The sequence below is a fragment of the Macrobrachium nipponense genome, chromosome 17 (assembly GCF_015104395.2).
Source record: "Macrobrachium nipponense isolate FS-2020 chromosome 17, ASM1510439v2, whole genome shotgun sequence".
Classification (NCBI taxonomy): domain Eukaryota; kingdom Metazoa; phylum Arthropoda; class Malacostraca; order Decapoda; family Palaemonidae; genus Macrobrachium; species Macrobrachium nipponense.
In genome coordinates, this window is record NC_087210.1 from 83,132,245 (window position 1) to 83,155,263 (window position 23,019).

A 23,019-nucleotide genomic window follows, 5' to 3' on the forward strand; every position below is an offset into this window, starting at 1 on the left:
AATTAGAATTTGTCTCAAAATTATTAGATGTTGATATAAAGTTTGGTAAAGATTACTATAGAGCAGTAGTTCTCAACCTGGGTGGCATAGCCCCCATAGGGGCTGTCAGCAATTTCCAGAGCCCTAGATGTTTATGAAAAAATGTTATAAGTATCTCCTCATGATGTGTATTTCCTATACTAGTCTACTAACTCTAGTTGGACTTTTTGTACATGAACTTCCCTGTCAGATATATACATAACTATAGTCTCCGACGTTCCCGACAGAATTTCAAATCTTGCGCCACATGTGACAGGTAGGTCAGGTGGTCTACCTTTCCCGCCGCTGGGAGGCGGGTGTATGAACCAATCCCGTTTTATGATCAGATTTTCTCTGTCGCCAGGACCGACAACAACTGTTGTGGGTTCCTCCTGATAGATTATTTCGTCTCGCTTGCCTGGAGTTCATTTTGGAAGGATTTTTTGGTGACGTACTCTCTCTTTTTGGCTTGGCATATGCTGTTTGTGGACCGTTTTTGACTTTGCTCTGGATTTTGCTTTAATCATGTCTGATTTAGATAATGTAGTTAAGACTCCTGTTATGTTTAGGGTTTGTTCTGTTGAAGTATGTAAGGTGAGGTTGCCGAAAGCTTTGGTGGACCCTCACACTGTGTGTATGAGGTGCAGGGGGAATGAGTGCTCGTTTGCTAACCCATGTAAGGAATGTGAGGGGTTGAATGAGGATGAGTGGAAGGCTCTTTCTTCCTACTGAAGGAAGTTGGAGAGAGATAGGGTGCGCAAAACTTCCTCTAGAAGCTCGAGTAGGTCTTGAGTTAGTGAGTTAGATTCTGAACCTAACCCTCATGTAGAAGTAGAACCTTCTTCCCAGGTTTCAGCCCATGCTCCCCGCACCGAAGCCGACGATTCGTCTTTGAAAGCCACCATTCGCTACATGGAACTGAAGATTCGCGCCTTAGAACAAGGTAAGAGTGGCAGTGTTAGTGATCAGTGCAGTGACCCCAGTGTTGTGGAGGGGGCGTCTGACCGGCTCCGTAGTGCTTTCAGGCCTAGACCTCTTCCAGACTCCCAGTTCCAGTGGAGGAGGAAAGTCGACAGCCGCAGGAAGGCTAGGGAGAGCCCCCACAGGTCAGGCGTCCCTTCGGCAGATCCTGAAGAGCGTTCCCAGGCTGCCTCGGATCGTATCAAGGAGATCCTTCGTCAATGCTTCTCCTCCTCTTCTTCGCCCTCACCGAAGCGCGGCTTGAACTCCCCAGATGCTTCTCGCCCTTTGAAGAGAGCTTGGAAGGCGCCCTGCAGCCCTTTGGCTTCCAGCCCGGATGTTTTTCCTGAGGAGCCCTCGCCGGACGTGAAGAGGCCCAGAAGATCCAGGGACTGCTCTTCTACGCGCACGCCTCTCTCTGCTTCTTCGAATGAAGAGCCTGCGAAGTCCCCTACTAGCGTGCTTGCCGGGCTCCAAGTGCAGATCTCGGCCCTTGCTGACTCCTTGGCTAGTAGATCTCGTAGAAGGAAGGACGTCTCGCTGCCAGTCAAGAGATCTAGACGCCCTTCTTCTGACACGCGCTCTCCTCGTTGTAAGCTTTCTTCTCTGAAGGCGGCGGATTCTTCCGATCGAGGGGTCTCGCGTGAGTGGCTCCCCTCCCCTGGCTGCCTCTCTTCCTCGTCCAGGCGCCAGGTATCTGGCAGGCGCTCATTTGCTGGCGACGAATCTTCACCGGACAGGCTCCCTTCTTCTGGCAAACGCTCTTCACCTGTCAAACTCTCTTCCTCAAGTGTGCGCCCTTCCTTGGACAGACGCTCGTTGCAGAGTAGGCACCGATCTTCGACTCCTTCAAGACGTTCTTCTCCTTACAAGCACCAAGAACCTCGCAGGCGACTGTCACCTGGTAGGCGCTCGTCGCCTGGCAGCCGCTCTCCTTTCGATAGGCATCAAGAGCCTCGTAGGCGCCTCTCTCCTGTTAGGCGCCCTTCTCCTAGCAGGCGCCAAGAGCCTCGTAGGCGCCTTTCGCCTGGTAGGCGCTCTTCACCTAATAGCCGCTCTCCTTTGAATAGGCATCAAGAGCCTCGTAGACACCGTTCGCCTGGTAGGCGCTCGTCGCTTGGGAGGCGCTCTTCTCCTGACAGCCGCTCTCCTCTGGTTAGGCACCAAGAGCCTCACAAGCGCTCTACTCCTAGTAGGCGCTCGGACCCTAATAACCGCTCGCCTCGCGACAGGTGCCCTGACTCTCGCAGAGGCTCTCCGCCCCGTAAGCGCCCGGCTTCTGGATTCGATTCTCCCCGTAGTAGAAGCCAAGACTCTCCCTCTTTCAAGATTTCGTCTAACTCGAAACGGGAGTCTTCTCTCAGACAGTTCAGGCCTGATAGGCATTCCTCGGTTTCTTCTTGTCGATCCCCTGTTGAAAGGACTTCTCCGGTACGACGACATGCATCGGTTGGACACCCTTCTCCTGATAAGACCGCATCTTATTCAAAGGATCCTCGTTCACCTGTACAAGAAGACCAGGATGGCTCTGACGACGAGGCTAACAAGACGGCAGCTGTCTCTTCGTACAAGAAACTGACTGAGCTATTGCTTCAGGAATTTGGAGATTCCCTTAGCCCTACCGCTCCTCCGTCTCCTCACTCGTTGTTTTCGAAGTCCAAGGCAACGAAGGGATCCTCCTGTGTTAGGATGAAGCCCACCTTATCCATGAAGAAAGCACTTAGGAGCTTTGGATCTTGGCTGCTCTCCAAAGAAGAAGCAGGGAGGATGATGTTTGCCTTTCCACCGTCTAAACTGTCTGGGCGTACTGGTTTTTGGTACGAGACAGGAGAACCATTGGGTCTGGGTCTCCCATCTTCAGCCGACGCAGATTTTTCAGCACTAGTAGATGCGACCAGGAGATCAGCTCTTAACTCGGCAAAGACAATGTGAGCCATGAATGAGCTTGATCACATTCTGAAAGGAATGTTTAAGGTCCTAGAAGTTTTTAACTTCTTAGATTGGTCTCTGGGAGTCTTGGCTAGGAAGACTCAGGCTCCAGAGGCTATTTCTCCTGAGGATCTTCACTGCGTATTATCCTGTATGGATAAGCCAGTAAGGGACAGAGCGAGCGAGATCGCTTCTTTGTTTGGTGCGGGAGTGGTCAAGAAGAGGGCGGTGTACTGCTCCTTCTTGACTAAGTCGGTCTTGCATACTCAGCGGTCTTCTCTTCTGTTTTCGCAACTCTCGACTCAGCTTTTTCCCAAGAAGTTAGTTCAGGATATCTCGACATCACTTTCAGCCAAGGCTACCCAGGACCTTCTGGCTCAGTCGGCAAGGAAGCCTCGTCCCTCTTTTCCCGTCAAGAGTAGGAAGGAAAAGACAGTAACTCAGGAACCCTTTCGAGGGGGTTCTTCCTCCAGACCCTCCTCTTTTAGGGGACGAAGGCCCAGCAGGAGAGGGAAGACCTTCGCTAAATCAGTCAAGACAACTAAATAGGGATCAAGTCCTTCAGACAGCGGTGGGTGCCAGACTATTAAAGTTTGCAGACGTCTGGGCCCAGAGAGGTGCGGATACCTGGACCCTCTCAATCGTGAAAAGAGGTTACCTCATCCCTTTCGCCTCAAGACCTCCCTTGACGACCAGTCCGAGGGAGTTGACGGCCAAGTACAGAGACCCCACCATGAACCAAGCCCTCCGTCTAGCGGTAGATCAGATGCTAGAAAAGGAGGCAATAGAACTAGTCTCGGACCATCAGTCAGCAGGCTTTTACAACCGCCTTTTCCTAGTTCCAAAATCCTCGGGGGGATGGAGACCGGTTCTGGATGTAAGCGCCCTGAACTTCTTTGTGGAGAAAAAGAAGTTTACGATGGAAACCACGTCATCGGTGTTGGCTGCTCTTCGTCCAGGGGACTGGATGGTGTCCCTGGACTTACAGGACGCTTACTTCCATGTGCCGATCCATCCTTCATCGAGGAAGTTTCTCAGGTTCATGATGGGGGGAAAAGTGTATCAATTCAGGGCTTTGTGCTTCGGCCTCTCGACAGCCCCTCAGGTTTTCACGGGAATCTTGAGGAATGTCGCTCAATGGCTTCATTTGGAGGGGGTGAGGATATCCCTTTACCTAGATGATTGGCTTATAAGGGCCAACTCGAAGGAACGTTGTCTGGAGGACTTACAGAAGACCTTGGATTTGACGAGTTCGCTAGGACTTCTAGTCAATTTTCAAAAGTCACAACTAATCCCCAATCAGGAGTGCATTTATCTGGAGATCCGGATGAACTCTCAGAGTTTTCGGGCTTTTCCGTCTCCGGAAAGGATAGCCCGAGGCCTCGAGAAAGTGACAGCCTTCTTAGGAAAAGAAGTATGCACAGTGAGGGAGTGGATGAGTTTGCTGGGGACGCTCTCCTCGCTGGAGCAATTCGTTTCCCTAGGAAGGCTGCATCTGAGACCGCTCCAGTTCTTTCTTCATCAGAATTGGAGTCGTCGTTCTCAGGATTTGACGTTCTCTCTAAACGTGACTCGTCAGATCAAGGAGAAACTTGTGTGGTGGGCAGATCCCGACAGATTTGCACAGGGGCTGTCTCTGCAATCCCTGAACCCCAACCTAGTGTTGTTCTCCAACGCGTCGGAGACAGGTTGGGGTGCGACTCTGGGAACTAGAAGTGTCAGGCACCTGGGCGGGGGACCAGGTGTCCTGGCACATCAACAGGAAAGAGCTGGTGGCTGTTTGGCTGGCTTTAAGAGCATTCGAGCCCCACGTCCGAAACTCCATCGTTCAGGTCAACTCGGACAACACCACAGCTCTGGCATACATCAGGAAACAGGGGGGGGGACGCATTCCTTCTCTCTGTACGAAACAGCAAGAGACCTTCTTCTTTGGGCCGAAGAAAGGAGTGTCAGGCTCCTCACCAGGCTCGTACAGGGGGAAAGAAACGTAAGAGCAGATCTCCTCAGCAGGAAAGAGCAGGTCCTTCCCACGGAGTGGACACTTCATCAGGATGTATGCCAGAGCCTGTAGAGGTTGTGGGGCAGGCCGCATGTAGACCTCTTCGCCACCTCAAGAAATGCAAGACTGGATCTGTACTGCTCTCCCATTTCGGATCCAAGGGCGATAGGGATAGATGCACTTTTGCTCGATTGGAAGGGGAACGATTTACTCAGACAACCCCACTTCGACAGGTATCACAAAAACCTCCCCGCTCTCAGTCTGACTGGCTTCAGACTATCCAAAGTCTCGTCAGAGCGAAGGGCTTTTCATCTTCATCTGCAAAAGCAATCGCAAGAGCAAGGAGGTCTTCCACCTTACGAGTATACCAGTCGAAGTGGGGTGTCTTCAGAGGTTGGTGCAAGAGTAAGAAAATTTCCTCTTCCAGTACCTCTGTGACCCAAATCGCTGACTTCTTCCTTTTCCTGAAGGAAGAATGTGGACTAGTGGTATCGACGATTAAGGGATATCTCAGTATGTTAGCAGCGGTATTCAGACACAGAGGCCTCAACATCTCTGAAGATAAAGACTTGCATGACCTGATTAGGTCTTTTGAAACGACAAAGAAGCCTTCCTCAAGAACTCCCAATTGGAATCTGGACGTAGTACTTCAGTATCTCAGCTCATCTACGTTTGAACCTCCTGGATCAGCATCGTTCAAGGACTTGACCAAGAAGGCCCTTTTCCTTATGGCTTTCGCATCCGCCAAGAGGGTGAGTGAGCTGCAAGCCATTGAAGGAAATGTCGGCTTTAAAGACCAGTCAAAAGTTTGTTCTTTCCTCCCCTCATTCCTGGCAAAGAATGAGAATCCATCTAATCCGTGGCCCAGAACTTTCAAGATTCAAGTATTGTCTTCTCTAGTAGGGGAAGAGCCTGAGAGGACTCTTTGCCCTGTGAGAATCATGAAATTTTATCTGAAGAGGAAAGAACAACTTAAGGGCAATAAGGACATCCTTTGGTGTTCTGTGAGAGACCCCAGCAGGCCCTTGTCGAAGAATGCGCTAGCTTTCTTCTCGAGAAGCCTTATCAAAGAGGCACATGTGGCATGCAACGAGGAACAATTTAGGCTTCTTAAAGTTAAGGCCCATGAAGTGAGGGCTATTGCCACTTCTCTTGCCTTCAACAAAAACATACCTGTGGGAAACCTGATGGAGGCTACCTTTTGGAGATGCCAATCAGTGTTCGCAAACCACTACTTAAGGGACGTGAAGATTACTTATGACAAATGCTTTGCCTTAGGTCCTTACGTATCTGCGGATTCGGTGCTGGGGCAGGGAGCCGAAGCGTATCCTTGTTAGGCTTTTAATTTTATTTCCCCTCTTGTTTTGTTTGTGTTTTTTATGGTTGTCGGAAAGAGGATGCAGGTAGGCATCTCTTTCTTATCTTAGTTCTTACACGAGTTGGTTTGGTTAGGTGGTCGGATGGTTTGGGCTCCTTGCGTAGTAGTGGACAGGTTCTGTCAAGTAAGCGGACGAATTCCCTTTGACTAGATCCTACTTGGATTCTACCATGTAAGTGGATCAGATATCCCTTTGGAAGATCCGGAGAGTCTTTCAGTAACAGGTCACATCCTCGCTGTAGCTCTCCAGGCAATGCCGACTCATAGACAGTATCCATGAAGTCTTCTGCCTAAACAGGTGGTGCCAATCAGCTATGTATATATCTGACAGGGAAGTTCATGTACAAAAATGATATTGTTAAGATACAATAAAGTTTTGTACATACTTACCTGGCAGATACATACGATTAATGGCCCGCCCAGCCTCCCGATACATACGATTAATGGCCCGCCCAGCCTCCCTTCAGGAGACATGTGGAAGAGAAAATCTGATCAGAAAACGGGATTGGTTCATACACCCGCCTCCCAGCGGCGGGAAAGGTAGACCACCTGACCTACCTGTCGCGTGTGCCGCGAGATTTGAAATTCTGTCGGGAACGTCGGAGACTATAGCTATGTATATATCTGCCAGGTATGTATGTACAAAACTTTATTGTATATTAACAATATCATTTTTCAGATCCATGTATCTTTTTGAAGCTGCATTTTCCATGCTCGCTGCTCCCAAGACCAAATACAGAAACAGACTGAATGTGCACTCTTTGGCATTCAACCATGCATTCGAAGATTTAGTAGCTAAGAAGCAGTGCCAAGTATCTCACTAATTTATTCCCAAAAGAATAAACACACCCTTTCTCTTTCTCCTATTTTTTCTTTAAATCTGGGAAGGAATTTTACTTATAGATGCAAGGGGGCGGGGCCGTGATAATAAAAAGGTCGAGAACCTCTCCTATGAAGGGTATTTATGAGGTTTACTCTTAACAGGTGATGACAATTAGTAAAAATTCCAAAGATTAGTGTAATAAGATTGGTCAAGAGTATGATCTATAAAGAGTATAGTATCTTGGAAATGGGAGATTTAAAAATTTTAAATGGCAGCTGGGAACTTTAGTACAAATCTATCAGTATGGGCACACACATGTACACTCATCAGTAGTAGTAGTAGTAATCATTGTTGTTGAAATAATCATTAACTAAGCATATGTTTGCTACTAATAATGATCTATTGGAAGAAAACAATGTTCTATTATTCATACACAAGGGGGACCATGTGACCAGGTGGCCACTTTAAATTTGCCACAGAATACATCATAGTATTGTAATTCTAGATTGCAACTTTGCCTTAGTTCAGTTGCTCTGGAATTTCGAAATAAATAGCTTTTTCACATGGAAATTGAGCCTCTTGTTTGAATACAACAAATTTTGTCACAATCATAAAACATAATAGCATGGAAGTGAATGGTTTAAATCTTGGGGTTCACGTGTTTTGTATATGAAAGGCCCTATAGGGTAGTGGCATCAGTGCACTGTAGACATTACTTGAGGTTCTCTACAGCATCTCTTTGGCCCCTAGTTTCATCCCCTTAATTTCCACCCTCACCTAACTATTGTTTCAATGCAACAGTGAAGTTTTCCTCCTGTTGCACTTTACAGCCTTTTTACTCAATTTTCCTTGCAGCACTGTGACCTCATAACTGGCTTTGGAAAAATGGACACCAAACCATCTAGCTATGAAGGTGGTTAGCAAGAAACTGGTATGAATTGTGTAGCGGGGGTAAAGTAGGTCATGTAGCTTCTCCTACTCGCCTATTGGCTGACTGTAAGACTCCAGCTGTTCAAAAGGATTAACCTATGGGTGAATGAAAAATCATATAAACAGACATCGTTTTTACTTCATAAGACTATAGTACACAAAGATAGGAGAATAAAGTACATACAGTACATGGGATAAAGGTACACAGGGAATTGTAGTACATATAGGTTGGCAGACTTCCTCACCAAATACAAATTTTTCCAGTCTTCATAAAAGTTGTAAATTGTTTTGGGGTAAATATCAGAATTGTGAGATTGCTTATTACTGGTATAATAACAAAGTTGACCTCTTTTTTTAGTTTACATATACAAGGGACTGACATAGTTTCCAAGGCTACACTGAATAACCCAATGCAGTATCAAAACTTATGAAAGGCAAAGCGATAAATAAATTGGACCCTTTTATCTTTTTCTATAACTGACTGCTCCGTTCTTTATCTTACAATGGATAACGACAGTTCCAGCATAAATCTGTACGTTTGTTAACGAATGGCTAAGTACACATATAAAAACTTTAATACCTATTTCATTCACTTGTATAATATGTATTCATATTTGTTACATTCATTGTTTAATAAGATTATTTAGAGCAGCATTTTTATTTTTAATTTAACAGGAACTTTCCTGTCCTGCCTTTCTTATCTGGTGATGGAAGTGGCCAAACAGTTGTTAAATAATGAATTACTATTTTGGCACAATTGAGACACTGACATTAACAGTAACTTTAGCATCTGGACTGTGTGCATGATATAAAGCAAATTAAATAGGATTGGCCTCTAGTTTTTACATGTCTATAGTAGTATGTATTACCAAATACAGTACTGATCTGCTCTCTTACAGTCTCTATTTTTAATGTCTTAAAAGTCCTCAACTTTGAAATTTTTAAGGCTCTAGGAATCAATTCCAAGCAGCATACATACACACATACAGGGAACATATACAAGACAGTAATAATGTATACGTACATGTCACTTGATTGCACACAATCACATGAATAGTTCATGGTTTGGTCCTGCATTTCAGTTTCCCAGGTTTGATTTAGAAAGACATTTAGTGAACACAGTTTGTCCTCTCTACCACATAAACAAAAGTAAGAGGGAATTAGTTCATGTAATGATTGCGAACAAAACGAGGAAAATATATTTAAAAAGTGTATATGGTATTGGATCTTAATTAAAAATAGAATTTTAGTATATTTTAAAGAGTAATTTTATAGTAAACATAGCATACAATACAGATTAAATATTTAAATTGGACTGCAGAAGGTAATTCTTTGAGAAACAAATGTAAATTTGGATTTTTGTCCAAGTTCATTTGTAAAATACATACTGGTAAATTTCACAACAAATGGTACATTGTATAGGGGTTGTGAAACCCCCACAGATGGCATAAGGAACACGACTAGATATCTCTTGACATTTATCTTAACCACCAGTTCCTCACAGGTTTGATTGTAAGTGACTTTTTAAAGCACTGTAGTTCCACCTTTAAACTCAAGACCTCTAGCAAATTAAGAAACACATGGGTTCGCACCTGAACTTTTGGTTCTATCCACGTGAAAAGATGTGGTTTCCATGGGGAAGTACATGCAAATGAAACTTGTTAGATAATGCACCTTATTGCACAACTTAAGTACAGTACCTTACAGTTCACATATACTCTTTATGCAAGAGAAAATTTCAATATTAGAGTCTAATTGCTCAATAAACAGCCATTGACTATAAAACATATATATATATATAAATAATTATTTCATATATCAATATCTTTTGTTATCTGATTTTCAGATATCTATTAACTAGCACGTTAGTAGAGTATGGCCTAATGGTCAGTCAGTATATACAGGTGATATGGCAATTTGTCACCACCAGGCCAAGTATATGTACATCTAAAGCTTAGCATGATTTGAATAAGTTAATTCATTAGGAAGCAGCACTGTCTGTCCACTGTTAAATAACAACTGGGAGTGAATTCACGAGTACTGTAGTAAGTAGTATTTTATTTTATGGTCACTGAACAGCAGTTTCAGGTGGTGTGCTAGACTCGGGCTTTGTACAATAAAATCTTTTGTGCGCTAAAAAGGATTCAAGGTATGAGAAAGTTATGTTACAAGCTTTGCAATGCCTTGGAGTATCTCTGCCATTGTTGTTGGATGATGCACTTTCTGAAATTTCACTTTTAATGTCTTCAACAGGTGAACGTGAAAGCGCTGGTCCTGATCTCCCTTTGTCATCACTGTCCTCTACTTCAAGTTTAACTTCTGGTTCTAATTTGATAGGAGGTAATGGAGGTGGACTAACAGGGTTGCCATTTTCGGTAGGGTTTTGTGGTTCACTTTCTACAGCAGGCGCTTCTGCAGCGTTTCGAACTCGGTTCTCCAAAAGAGCTTGCAAATCTTGCGTTAACTTTGCATCAAATCCTACTTTATGTGCCAGTGCCAGGTGTCTTGCCAGATTACTTCGGAATGGAGTTACAAAGGGACAGAAATGACAAGAAAGGGGCTGTTCTGCACGATCAGCAGCAGCTCCCTCTGCGAGAAGGGCAGAGAGAGTTGGATTTTCTAAAATAACCCTTGGCAAATCTGCAACCCCTCTAGCTTCGGCAGCTCTACAACTGCCATCATCATCCTCCAGAATACATGCAATGAAATTTTCTTCTTGGAGGTCATTGGTGCGTTTTTCAAAATGCATTCTAATGTGTGTGCGCATTCCTCGTAAAGTATTTCCACGGTAGCCACATATTGTACAACGGAACGCTTTTATTCCTGCATGAGTTTCAAGGTGCTTTTGTGCGGCAGCAGCTGTAGGTGAAATAACAGGACAACAAGGACATTTCCACCCATGAGAAGGTGCAGGAGATGGTGTTACACACTGATGAGCAGCTTGTAATGTTTCTGGCATGGCACAGCGACACCTTGGACACCTCCAGAGGCCTTTAGTAACTCCTTCTTCATTAGATGCCCCCTCACGTTTGGGACAATAGTATGTTTGATGTGCAGCCAAGTTGTCTGGTGAAGTAAATTTGATACCACAAGCAGAGCATATGAACTGCAATAAAGGTTTGCTTGGTTTTGCAGCATCCTTACTGACACTTACAGAAGCACTGGTATTAGGTACTGGGGATACTTCTGGTAAGGCTGAAGGTGATCTCCTTGATGGACCAGCATTCACATCATTGGCCACAGCTGGACTTCTGCTACCATTTGAATGACGATCGTCCTCACTTTTACCTGTAGAACGTGCTGCACAATAATGTTTTTTATGGACCTGCAAACTCTCTTCCTTATAAAATACAATATTACATTCATTGCACTTAGCTTCACCTTGTTTAACAATAACTGGAGGATTCACTATTGGTGCCAAGCCATTCATGAGCAAATCAGGACTAAGTAATTTCAATGCTAAATCTGGAGGGACACCTTGCAAACTCTGAAGACTTGCAAGTGATAAACCACTTAAGCCTTCTAAACCTAAACCAGCTAAAATGTTAGGAAAACCAGGTGGTAATTGTGGAATACCCCCCTGAATTTGAGTGTGCTGTCCTGGTGAGCGCATTGAAGTTGAGGGTCTTGTTGGAGATTCAGCTAAGCCCCGAGGTGAGCCAAGAGTTGGGGCTGCAGATCCTGGGCGAGGTGAGCGTGGATTAGACTGCCCTTCTCCCTCACTTGATGGGGAAGGTCTTGGTGGGGATGCCAACAGCTTCCCTTCAAATTCTCCTGCTCCATGAGATGATCCAGGCCGGGATTTGGGAACTGGAGATTTAGCTGGTGTTGGTGTATTCACCTCTCGGTTTTCTTTTTCTTCATCACTTAAAAGATCAGTCTTGACTATCAATTTTGGCCTTTTAGTTGTGAGATCAAGTGGACATTCTCCTTCTCCACGTCTCTTCCCCAAGATTTCCCCACTGTTTGATTTGTGTTTTGATGCTTCATCTTTGGAACCCTGTTTAGGAGGAGAAACAGACTTTGACTGAGGTGAAGTCTGTGGCGGATGATTATGACCAGCAGGAGAAGTTCCTCGCCCAGCAGTGGTAGCAGAAACAGGAGACAGAAGAGGTGGAGGTGCTGGTCCAGGCAATGGTCCAGGAGATAGAGGCTGAACCTGACCATTAGGAAGCACAACAGCTGCTCCGGCTTGTGGAAGAACATGTGGAGGCAGCAGCTGTGCCCCGGCCACCAGTGAGTAGGGTACTAATAAAATTGGATTTGTGGGCAGTGCTAAGATTGGCTGACCACTTCCTGCTGCAGCATTAACCAATCCAGCAAGTGTTGATGCTGAAGCGCTAGCTCCAACATCTTCACGAACAGGGCTTTTGTTACCCCCTTTGAGTACGTGTCGTGTCTGACAGTAATGTGCTTTATGCACACGGTAGTTCTTGACCGAAGAGAATTGTATATCACAGTCGCCGCAATACCTGTCTGTAGCTCTCGTTTCACCAGAGGCTTGTGGGATGCTTGACACAGAACCTGACTGGGGACTACTGTTAGACTTCACCACTTCTTCTGGACTTGTATGTATGTTCATGTGACCATTAAGGCTCAATTTATGTGTTGTTGTATAAGAACAGTGAGGACACCTTAATATTCGACCACCATCCTCTTCATCACCACCATTTCCACCACCACCTTCTCCACGTGGACTCACAGAAGGAGATGTTCTAGCCTCTTTACTGCCAACATCATCTGGAACAACAAAAAATATTGTCATAACAGTTATTTAAATGTTTAGATTTCGGTTCACAAAAACTTTTAAATGATAGCTATTAGTTGTCTTGAAAGAAAGACAGACTTATCAACGTACTGACCTATTTTACATGACTACAAATGTCTCAAGAATTCATGACTTCAAATATATGAGAATTTACTGAAATACTCATATTCCTAGATCCAATGCTGGAATACTTTTTATTTCATGAGCAACCATTGTATAGACACACTGTACTTTTTGCCAGCCATATTACTTGGACATCATAAAAGTTCTAAATTTGTGAAACTGTTCCAATGTTATCATTAAAAGATGCACTCAGGAAATGTTATTAAGGGTATACATTTTGGTGGATTTATTACACTTCACAGTCACCATATAACTGACTTTCCTCTGGATACAAGACATCAAGTTTCTCTGGTACTGAAAGTAATCTTGCAAATACAAATAATGCTGAAACCTCTTTACCATTGTTCATAATTCCTAGTATTTCCTACCTAGCTTTGATTAGAACCGATTCCTGCTATTATTAAAATTTAAAAAATGTTTGCATATGGGTTATGTAAAGAATATTGTTCAAGTCCAACAATACTAAATTTTATATTCACCAAAGTACCTTAATCGATTCCAGTATCAGCTTACATTCATCAAATATTACAAAATAAACTACTGCATAGTGACAAACAAAATACTACCGAACTTGAAAATACTATACTCATGAAATTAACGTACTCTTCCTATTTTAACAATCCCTAATTATGTATAATTATTTATAATTATTACATACTGCCAAGCTGCAACCCTATTTGGAAAAGCAGAAGGCTGCAAGTTCAAGGGCTCTTTTACATGATAAGCAGCCCAGTATGGAAAGAATGAACCATAAAACAGACTAAGGAAAAACTAGATATTCCTATACATACAATATAAACAGTAGTGGACCTAGAACACTACCCTGGCAAACACCAGTGTATATTCCTGCATTAATTAAACAGTAGCGACCACCAGCAATTACTTCCTTGCAATCAATTAGTTAAAAATAAAATACTACTACTGGGAAATGCTCTCCCAGCTGTAAGTCTAGGGCTTCACAATTAACAAGGTCAGAGGCAGTACTCAAGTTGAGACCAGTCAAACAATTACCATGACTAGAATCTAGGGATTTCTGATGACACTGGAAATTGCTATAGGCCCTGCATACTTGGAAATTTCTCATTGGATTTTATGTCTAAGTCTTTTTCATTAAGATGGAACTGCATAGGAAATCAAACCTTTTGCCTTTATATCACAGTCCTGTAATCAAGTACACACATTGCCAAAGGATGAAACTATGGTAATAAGATTTCAAGCATATAATAAACCCAAGATATGCAAATACTAATTTCGCTGGGTACAAAATATTTTGGGCGAAATTTAGTTCCCTAACACTAGGCAGGAATGACAACCCCAAAAGCACTAAAACCCTGGATTGTGCAATAGCCTCTGTAATATGATCTTTCTCCAGTCTTAGTTTTGAGTGCCCCTACTTGAGGTAACATTCAAGTGTTGTGCCCTTTCTGTACTCATGTTTCATGTGTTATTAATTCAACAGACAACCTTTCACTAAACAGCTTGATGTTAACCAAGTTGTTTCAGTTACTCTGCTATTAATGATACAGTTCTACATAACATTTTTCATGCTAATTCTGAATGTTATACGTAGTGCCTTTATTCCACTCACCACTCTGAGTAGGTCGATGCGTGCAATAGAACATGCGGTGAGCCTCAAGGTTAGTGGCACTGCTAAACCTAATGCCACAGACGCACAGAATACCGCTGGTGCTCGCTCCACCGCTGCTTGCCGAGGTGCTGGTTGTGATATTTCCGAGGCCAGAGGCAAGACTCACAACTGCTGAGATATGGAAAAGAAAGAACAAATGTTTAAGATATTTATGTATATTTGGTACTCGAATTATGTAGCTACAACTGCAAATCAGTCTTTGAACAGCTACTGAGAAACCATTAAGCAAAATATGTTTGTGCCTGGGGTCTCAAGGAAAGAGGGGGCTAACATTTTTTTCCCATGCCAGATTCATAATGCCCCATGGTGAAAATGTTGCAGCTGAACCATGGCCTGCTATCAATTTAAAAAAAATTATATATACAAGATTATTAGTAATAAATGATTACTAGCAATATTATTATAGTATTGAAGAAGTTGGTAAAATATTTTTAACTGGGGGATAGGACAACAAAATCAGAATCACATATATTGGGGGGGAGGGAGGGGGAGGTTACCTCACTTAGGGTCTGTAAGTCTTAATCCAGACATGACAACTCATAAACCTGGAAAAATCAAACAAGGCATTCAGTGAAAGTTTGCCCTTGAAAAATAATTACACTACAGATCCATCAACTAAAAAGAGGGTAATTAAATGGAAAGGTTTCCATGGAAGAAGTAAGAGAGAAATCTTTTGAACAAACACCGCCTTGTCCTCACCAGGAGCTAACCGATGAAGAGCAGGTAGCATCGAAAGAATGGGCAATCCTTGGATCATGTTAGAAATCTGTTGCCTGGCGGCTTCCACCTCACTGCTGCTCAGCGTTGGAGACGAAGGACCTCTCGGGGTGGTCGGGGCGAGAATGGGTGGGGATGGCGTGCTCGTCTCCTCCTTCATGATGACTTCGCTGCCACTCAGCATGGGGTTTGGTGATAAGGATTCGTTTCTTGGCTTTAACTGCAAGGAAGAACAAACGATTAGGTCGTAATTTGTGAACGAAAGTACGTACTAAAAAGTTACTGACAGAAAAAAAGGCTATGTATAGAGTGTTGAGAGAAAGAATGTGAAGAAATCATAATAATTTTTCTAAATTTTATTTATTATCCCATGAAGGAACTGGTTATCCAAGTACGTATAGTAAGGCACTAACATGGACTTTAAACAATTAAGACACTGACTTCCAATGCCACAAAATCAAACCTATTATGCTGCCATACTGAAACATGTTTTGAGAAGAACATCAAGAGGAAAAACATAAGCTTTACTAATTATGAACAATTTTAGAATCGCACACTTTCCTAAGATTTTGGTGTATGATATGAGCTGTCACTTAAAAATGGCTAGTAAAAACAGCACACTTTTATCCGTGCTATGCATATTTCCAGGACTACTAGTGGGAAAATAGTGCATGGTATATAATAGATAATGTTAAGACTGTGAAAATGTGAAAAGTTTCCAATTAACTTCCAGTGAAGTGGCAATCAAGAACAATTCTTCAGTCTTACAATGATTTCTCCGGCATTTCTGTAGGTCTTCCACCTGGCCACTTCCATATCAGTTACCTTTCTAACTACTTGTTCTTCAACCCCCTTCTCCTAACATGTCCAAACCATCTCAAAACTATTTTCCTGATGCTATGTAACATCCTAATTACTCTGATCATCTCCACTAACCTCTGGCTAGGAATTTTAATATCATCTACTTTTCAGTCCTGCATGTTGTTTGTCAGTGCCCAAGTCTCTGCAACATAGAGCAGTAGGGCCTTATGTATTCAACACATTTTTTTAATATTTTACATGGCAAAGGTCAATCCTAGTAATTTCCACAGTAGCCTAGTATTTAAAACATTTCCAGTGGTGAACCTGATGGCTTCCAGATCAGTCGTACATTCTCATAAATAACTAGTCCAAGGGGCCAATATGACAAATACCCAACCAACCCTACATCTCTCTAACTTGCCTGTGGAAGTGCCTTCCCTTCAATGAAAGAGGAAACAAACTAGTTTACCTTAACAGATGATGTACTTGTGGGCGAAGAAGGATGGGACTTCAAGCTAGACGCAGTGGTGGTAGCAGTGCTAGAAGCGGCCTGTGGTGGAAGACAGGAGCCCTCACTTTCGGCACCCGACACAGACAACCTGCAGATGATGATTAAAAGAAGGCTTTATGTAAAATTCCCAGTGCCAAATACTTACAAACATGTGGAAATTACGCTCCATTCAACACTGACCTCCTGGAATCACAATTTTTGAAATTAAATTGTACTTTTCCTACATATACAAAGCTAGGTCCTTTACAATAGGAATTACTTCAGGCTACGCCTTAAGTAATTCCTATTGTAAAGGACAGATGGTTTGTATATCGTGTAGGAACAAGCCCACTTTCAAAATTTGATTAAACTACTTTTTCGGTATTCGTGGTATTCTTAATACCTTAAAAGATTGTAGTGATAAGAAACTCTGTAAATGTGAACTTCACAGTGCATTTACCCTAGCTAAAATCTTGCCGCTGTCCCTCCACAAAAAAATTCTTTGAAGACTATGATTCCGATATTTTTTAATCCAAACGTGTAATCCTAATCCCTCTAACAACAAACATGAACCCAACGCCCTACAGGTTTGTGTGTACCACTTTTTGACATTTCTCCTTCTGACTATATATGCTCTTTCGAATGCTGCGTCACTTCCCTACACGCCTTTACTTTCGTTGGACTTTGTTTGCTTATCTCAGCCTCACCAAGTTTTGCGATCCTTGCTGACTTGGAATCAAATCCTCGAAGCCGACTCTTCATAAAAGAGGAATCAAATCATAACGCCTCAATCTCTCTGATGATGGCATTAAACTATATTTTGCGTTTATTTACTGTTTATTACCTCGTCTGCAAGTAATTAGTCCATCTCTGCTTTATAAGGATAAAAAGTAACTGCTATTAACTCGCTGGAAACGAACCGTTTATCAAGGCCTTCCAACCACTCGCTTGGGTACGATTTCGAGAACCTTACGTACTAATCTTCGACAAACAATATGCACCGCGAGGAGATTAATTTATCACTGGCAGTATCTTATCGAACGGTCTGACTCAGGAATCTCCTACTCGGGCAGGAAGAGCTAATATGCACACAAACACAGGAAAACATTTTATTTGAATGTTATCCTGTAGCTAATCCCGGTATTGTCGCTTTAGAGTTGTTTAATACTTGATTTTTGTCTTTGTGAGAAACTAGTGTATACGCCATTCGGAACAGTCGTTGCCAGTTGAGGAAACATGAGGGATATTTGAAGAATGTTTTAAAAACAATTTTTCCATAAGTACACACAATTATACATACATACATACATACATACATACATACATACATACATACATACATACATACACACACACACACACACATATATATATATATATATATATTATATATATATATATATCATATTTAACTCATATACATATACATAAAGGTGTGTGTGTTGGTATAATATATATATATATATATATAATATATATATATATATATATATATATATATATACACATTTTATACAATCATCGCCTAAATACGAATTAAATATTGAAGTTACCCTTCTAAATTTGAAAACCTATTATGGTGCCACCGAGCAAAGACGATTCTATCGGTTTGAGGAAGGAATTTTCCAACTTTAGCGAAGAAGTTCCTTGAATGACTGTCATTAGTTCTATAAAATAAGCACAAAAACTTGAAAACCAACAGGATTAAAAAGAGTAGTGAGTGCGTCAAGACCAGTTCTTTAAGTAAAAGCAACATTGCAAGTTTAAATACCGCTTTACTTCGAAGGTGAATAGTTACCGATAAGTTAATAATACCCTGAATAAGCTGCTGTATCAAATGCATGTGTCGCGTAGAACAGACTTGGCTGTATACATCATATATATTATTCTCAAATAAATCAAGTAATACCAAAGAAAATATTAGTCTGTAGTATTTGCTTTTTGAGCACGATTCGAAATGAGTCCAAACCTAATCCGATTTTCTACTTCACTTGAGAGGAGGAGGAACGCTGTCCAAAACTCACTCAAGGCAATATCCGCTCAAGGAAAAAAAAACTCACACAAGGCAATATCCGCTCAAGGAAAAAAAAACTCACTCAAGGCAATATTCGCTCAAGGGAAAAAACTCACTCAAGGCAATATTCGTCAGGGAAAAAACTCACTCAAGGCAATATTCGCTCAAGGGAAAAAAAACTCACTCAAGGCAATATTCGCTCAAGGGAAAAACTCACTCAAGGCAATATTCGCTCAAGGGAAAAAACTCACTCAAGGCAATATTCGCTCAAGGGAAAAAAACTCACTCAAGGCAATATTCGCTCAAGGGAAAAAACTCACTCAAGGCAATATTTGCTCAAGGGGAAAAACTCACTCAAGGCAATATTCGCTCAGGGAAAAAAAAAAAAAAACTCAACAAGGCAATATTCGCTCAAGGAAAAAACTCATCAGGCAATATCGCTCAGGGAAAAAACTCACTCAAGGCAATATTTGCTCAAGGGAAAAAACTCACTCAAGGCAAATATTCGCTCAAGGAAAAACTCACTCACAATATTCTCGGGAAAAAACTCACTCAAGGCAATTTCGCTCACTCAACTCAAGGCAATATTCGCTCAAGGGAAAAAACTACTCAAGGCAATATTCGCTCAAGGGAAAAAACTCACTCAAGCAATATTCCCTCAAAGAAAAAAACACCTAAGGCAATATCCGCTCAAGGAAAAAAAAAACTCACTCAAGGCAATATTTGCTCAAGGGAAAAAAACTCACTCAAGGCAATATTCGCTCAAGGGAAAAAACTCACTCAAGGCAATATTCGCTCAAGGGAAAAAACTCACTCAAGGCAATATTCGCTCAAGGGAAAAAACTCTCAATTCAATATTCGCTCAAGGGGAAAAAACTCTCAAGCATATTCTCAAGGGCTCACTCAAGGCAATATTCGCTCAAGGGAAAAAAACTCACTCAAGGCAATATTCGCTCAAGGGAAAAAACTCACTCAAGGCAATATTTGCTCAAGGGGAAAAAACTCACTCAAGGCAATATTCGCTCAAGGGCTCACTCAAGGCAATATTCGCTCAAGGGAAAAAACTCACTCAAGGCAATATTCGCTCAAGGGAAAAAACTCACTCAAGGCAATATCCGCCCAAGGGGAAAAAACTCACTCAATCCAATATCCGTTCAAGTCAAAACTCACTCAAGGCAATATTCGTTCAACGGAAAACTCAATCAATGCAATATTCCCTCAAGGCAAAACTCACTCAATGTGATATTTGCTCCAGGCAAAACTCACTCAGTGCAATATTCGTTCAAGGCAAAACTCACTCTGCAATATTCGTTCAAGGCAAAACTCACTCTGCAATATTCGTTCAAGGCAAAACTCACTCTGGGCAATATTCGTTCAAGTAAAAACTCACTCAAGGCATTATTCGTTCAGGGCAAAAACCCACTCAAGTCCAAAACCCACCTCTCAGCAAGGCTCTTGACGGTGGTGTCTACAGTTTCCCTGAGTTCTCTATCAACTGGACTTGTGGCTCCTGAAGACGATTCGCTGGCTTTCCTCGTCGTTGTCGCCGCCGCCGCCGCTGCCGCTGTCGTACTCTCCCTGTCAGCGCAGTTTTCTAGAGAGAGGTTGGACAACGGTGATGACGTCACGCGGTCCACACAAGCTGAGTGGTCAGAATGCGGCGAGGTGACTAGGTCACTGGGAGACTTTTCGCCATCGCTCTCCCACTCGTCATCTCCTGGAAAAAAAGAATGAGAGTAAATATTAATAATTACAATAATTTGCAGACTACGAAGCCTAAATTCGAAATACACATAGGTAAAGATACTTCGGCTACAAGAACTCTATATACGATGATTAACACACATCGCTCTCCAAACAAATGTTAATAATTACATAATAAACCCAAGCGACTCCACACAAACAAAACGAAAACCTTAAAAGGTTTGTTCGAATAACAAAATCCGAACACAGTTCCCACCTTACAGCTCGAGGGAGCGTAGGACACCAACACTTGGAATCCTTTAGAACTCGCCAAACGCCGTTTTTACGGCTTTAAAAAAACAAAGCTCGGAAAAATAAAAAAAGGAAGATTTTTTTTCGCGATAGTTACAATAACTGTCCATCCGAGCGAAACGACAGAGGTAAAAAGACGTTATCTGATTGGTCCGGCTTCCTATTACACACGTCGAATCATACGTCTTCGAATAACCCCGCCCCCCCCCCCCCCCCCCCCCGTAAACTACAACTCTTCCATCCGTCTGCAAGATGCTGTGTGTTCAACAGCTCTGCACAAATGAGGAATGGTGCAATGTTTTTTTTTTTTTTTTTTTTTTTTTTTTTTTTTTTGACTGATAGACCCGTCTTTTTTTTGTATGTGGACTGATAGACCTAAATAAAACAAATGTGTATATACAGGATATACAGGACAAAAACATATCAAAGTTTGACCTTCAAAATGAACATTTTTGTCCCTGTGATTTAAAAATGTCAATGAATCTCGCTTCAATTTGATTTATATATTTTTTTTCAATTCAAATGGAGTGACATTTAGCAGTCAGTCATTTAATTGCCTTTTTAATACCAAAGTTTTCGGTGGCTTAAACTCGTAACGTACACACAAACACAAACAGAAAAGATTCCTGTACACAAAGGGTGTTTCTCATAAAAAAAGGCACACATACAAACAGGCCTACTGTAGCGATCTGCAAAATACGGAACACGTAGTTATTTATTTATTTAATTTTTTTTTACAATCGAGACCACAGCTAAAATACAAAATGAAATGTGCAAATCAATACATTTTAAAGTCAAAACCACCGGTAACATGGACCAAGTAATTATATGTCAATTATCAGATTGTGAAAAGATGAAAGCTTCGGCACATTCAGTGCCGGCATTGGTGAAAAATAAGAAGTTTACTTTTCAAATGACCATGTCGATTAAATAAGTGCAGACTACATTATGTCAAGCATACTTTGCAAATGTTCCAGTTGAAGAAAAAAATATACAGTTGATAGTTTTAGCAGATGCACGAAGGAAAAAAAACTACGTGAAAGACGCCCGAAAATAAAAGTATAAAACTTGATTAATCACTTGAAATAAAATCTGTAACTACAATCTTACAAGTGGAATATTTCTTCCATAGACTTCAAATAGAACCGGCGCCTTCTCACCTCGTAACCTAAGGATGCAGAATCGACGCCATCTTGAAAAAATTTATTTTGATTTTCGACAAATAAAAAGGACGTAAATGTCCCATTATCACTGACGGAAATCATTCACTAAGTACATTTTCACCTTATGCAGATACGGCTTCAGAAGACGTAATTTATGTCATACATTTCACCCTACACGGATATACAACATGAGAGGACCTATAATGTATTACATATATTTTTCACCCTATATAGATACTGCTTAAGAAGACGTCATTTATGTCATACATTTCACGCTACATAGATATACAACATGAGAAGACCTATAATGTATGACATACATTTTCACCCTATCTGGATACTGCTTAAGAAGACGTCGAGTGTTTACTAATGGTAATGGAGTTATGAGTGGATTCCCATGAAAGGATTTCTCTCTCTCATCTGATCACGTGAGGCTGCGGAAAACGGCCTCAGCTCACAAAGTTCACGACTAGCGTTCGATCCTCGAGACCAGACGAGAAGGGACGACATGGGTGCGTTCCCTAAAATTCAGTCCCTTCGGCCCCTTGCTGCAACAGCTTTTTAGCCTTTTTACTTTACCCACTCTATGCCCAGCTTCATTTCTTCAATCTTCCTGTCCTGCGTCTCTAGTCATTATCGCTTAGTGCAAAGAAAATTAGGGGGGGGGGGGGAGGTTCTCCCCGCTCATCTCCTTTACTTTCGGAATGAATCTATTTTGCTGTCCAACTCCCTCTTTTCACCGTCTTGAGCTCTTAGCTCGGAAGCCAAAATTTCACAAAAAACATAACAAAACGCACTAACTTAACGGTATATAGTCTTCTCATCGCTTAAGAAAAATGATGAACCCACTTCATAGATGCCTACAATTAACAAGCAGGGTGAAAACGTCCCTATTCCCCAATACAGATCTATAGAACTCGGAAGTATATACTATAAAAGTAAGTACTTACACCGAACTCAATCCGGAATCATCCAAATAAATCCAAAATTTGTTCGAGGCTATCTCCCCGCAATGAGGCCGAAAACTCTTTTATGACAAAATATACGAGATGACGTTTCAGAAAGACGGAGTCGAATACTGGCGACGACGGGCCCTCTGTGTATATTCGATGAGGGGGGGTGGGGGAGAGGGAGGAGGAGAGGGGGAGGGGAATGAGAGTGGAAGAGGAGGGGGAGATGCTGTGGTGTAATAAGATGTAAGGATAGCAGGAGGAGGGGGGGATGAAAGGTAAAAACAGGGGGGAGGGGGAGGGGATAGAGAGG

At 42.2% G+C, this 23,019-nt stretch overlaps 2 protein-coding genes across 6 annotated transcripts in view; one reads left to right on the plus strand and one right to left on the minus strand.

Annotated features, from left to right (window-relative positions):
- The first annotated feature begins 543 nt into the window (after positions 1-543).
- On the plus strand, positions 544-2,910 carry LOC135195970 (serine/arginine repetitive matrix protein 1-like). Its single transcript, XM_064222473.1, has 2 exons — positions 544-612; positions 868-2,910. Exons 1-2 carry the CDS (start codon positions 544-546, stop codon positions 2,908-2,910), a joined length of 2,112 nt encoding a protein of 703 aa, XP_064078543.1.
- Positions 2,911-8,156: 5,246 nt separating this feature from the next.
- LOC135196388 (zinc finger protein ush-like) overlaps positions 8,157-23,019 on the minus strand; it is a 591,971-nt gene continuing 577,108 nt past the window's right edge. For 3 of the 5 annotated variants that reach the window (XM_064223186.1, XM_064223187.1, XM_064223184.1), the window contains exons 2-6: positions 20,039-20,315; positions 16,564-16,693; positions 15,276-15,513; positions 14,517-14,687; positions 8,157-12,777 (exon numbers count right to left, since the gene is read on the minus strand). In XM_064223186.1, coding sequence (XP_064079256.1) covers positions 10,106-12,777; positions 14,517-14,687; positions 15,276-15,513; positions 16,564-16,693; positions 20,039-20,315 — 3,488 coding nt within the window. In that variant the 3' untranslated portion in view covers positions 8,157-10,105. Of the gene's footprint in view, positions 12,778-14,516; positions 14,688-15,275; positions 15,514-16,563; positions 16,694-17,044; positions 17,235-20,038; positions 20,316-23,019 lie in introns of those variants that run through there. The other 2 variants (XM_064223185.1, XM_064223188.1) reach the window with 2 other exon arrangements.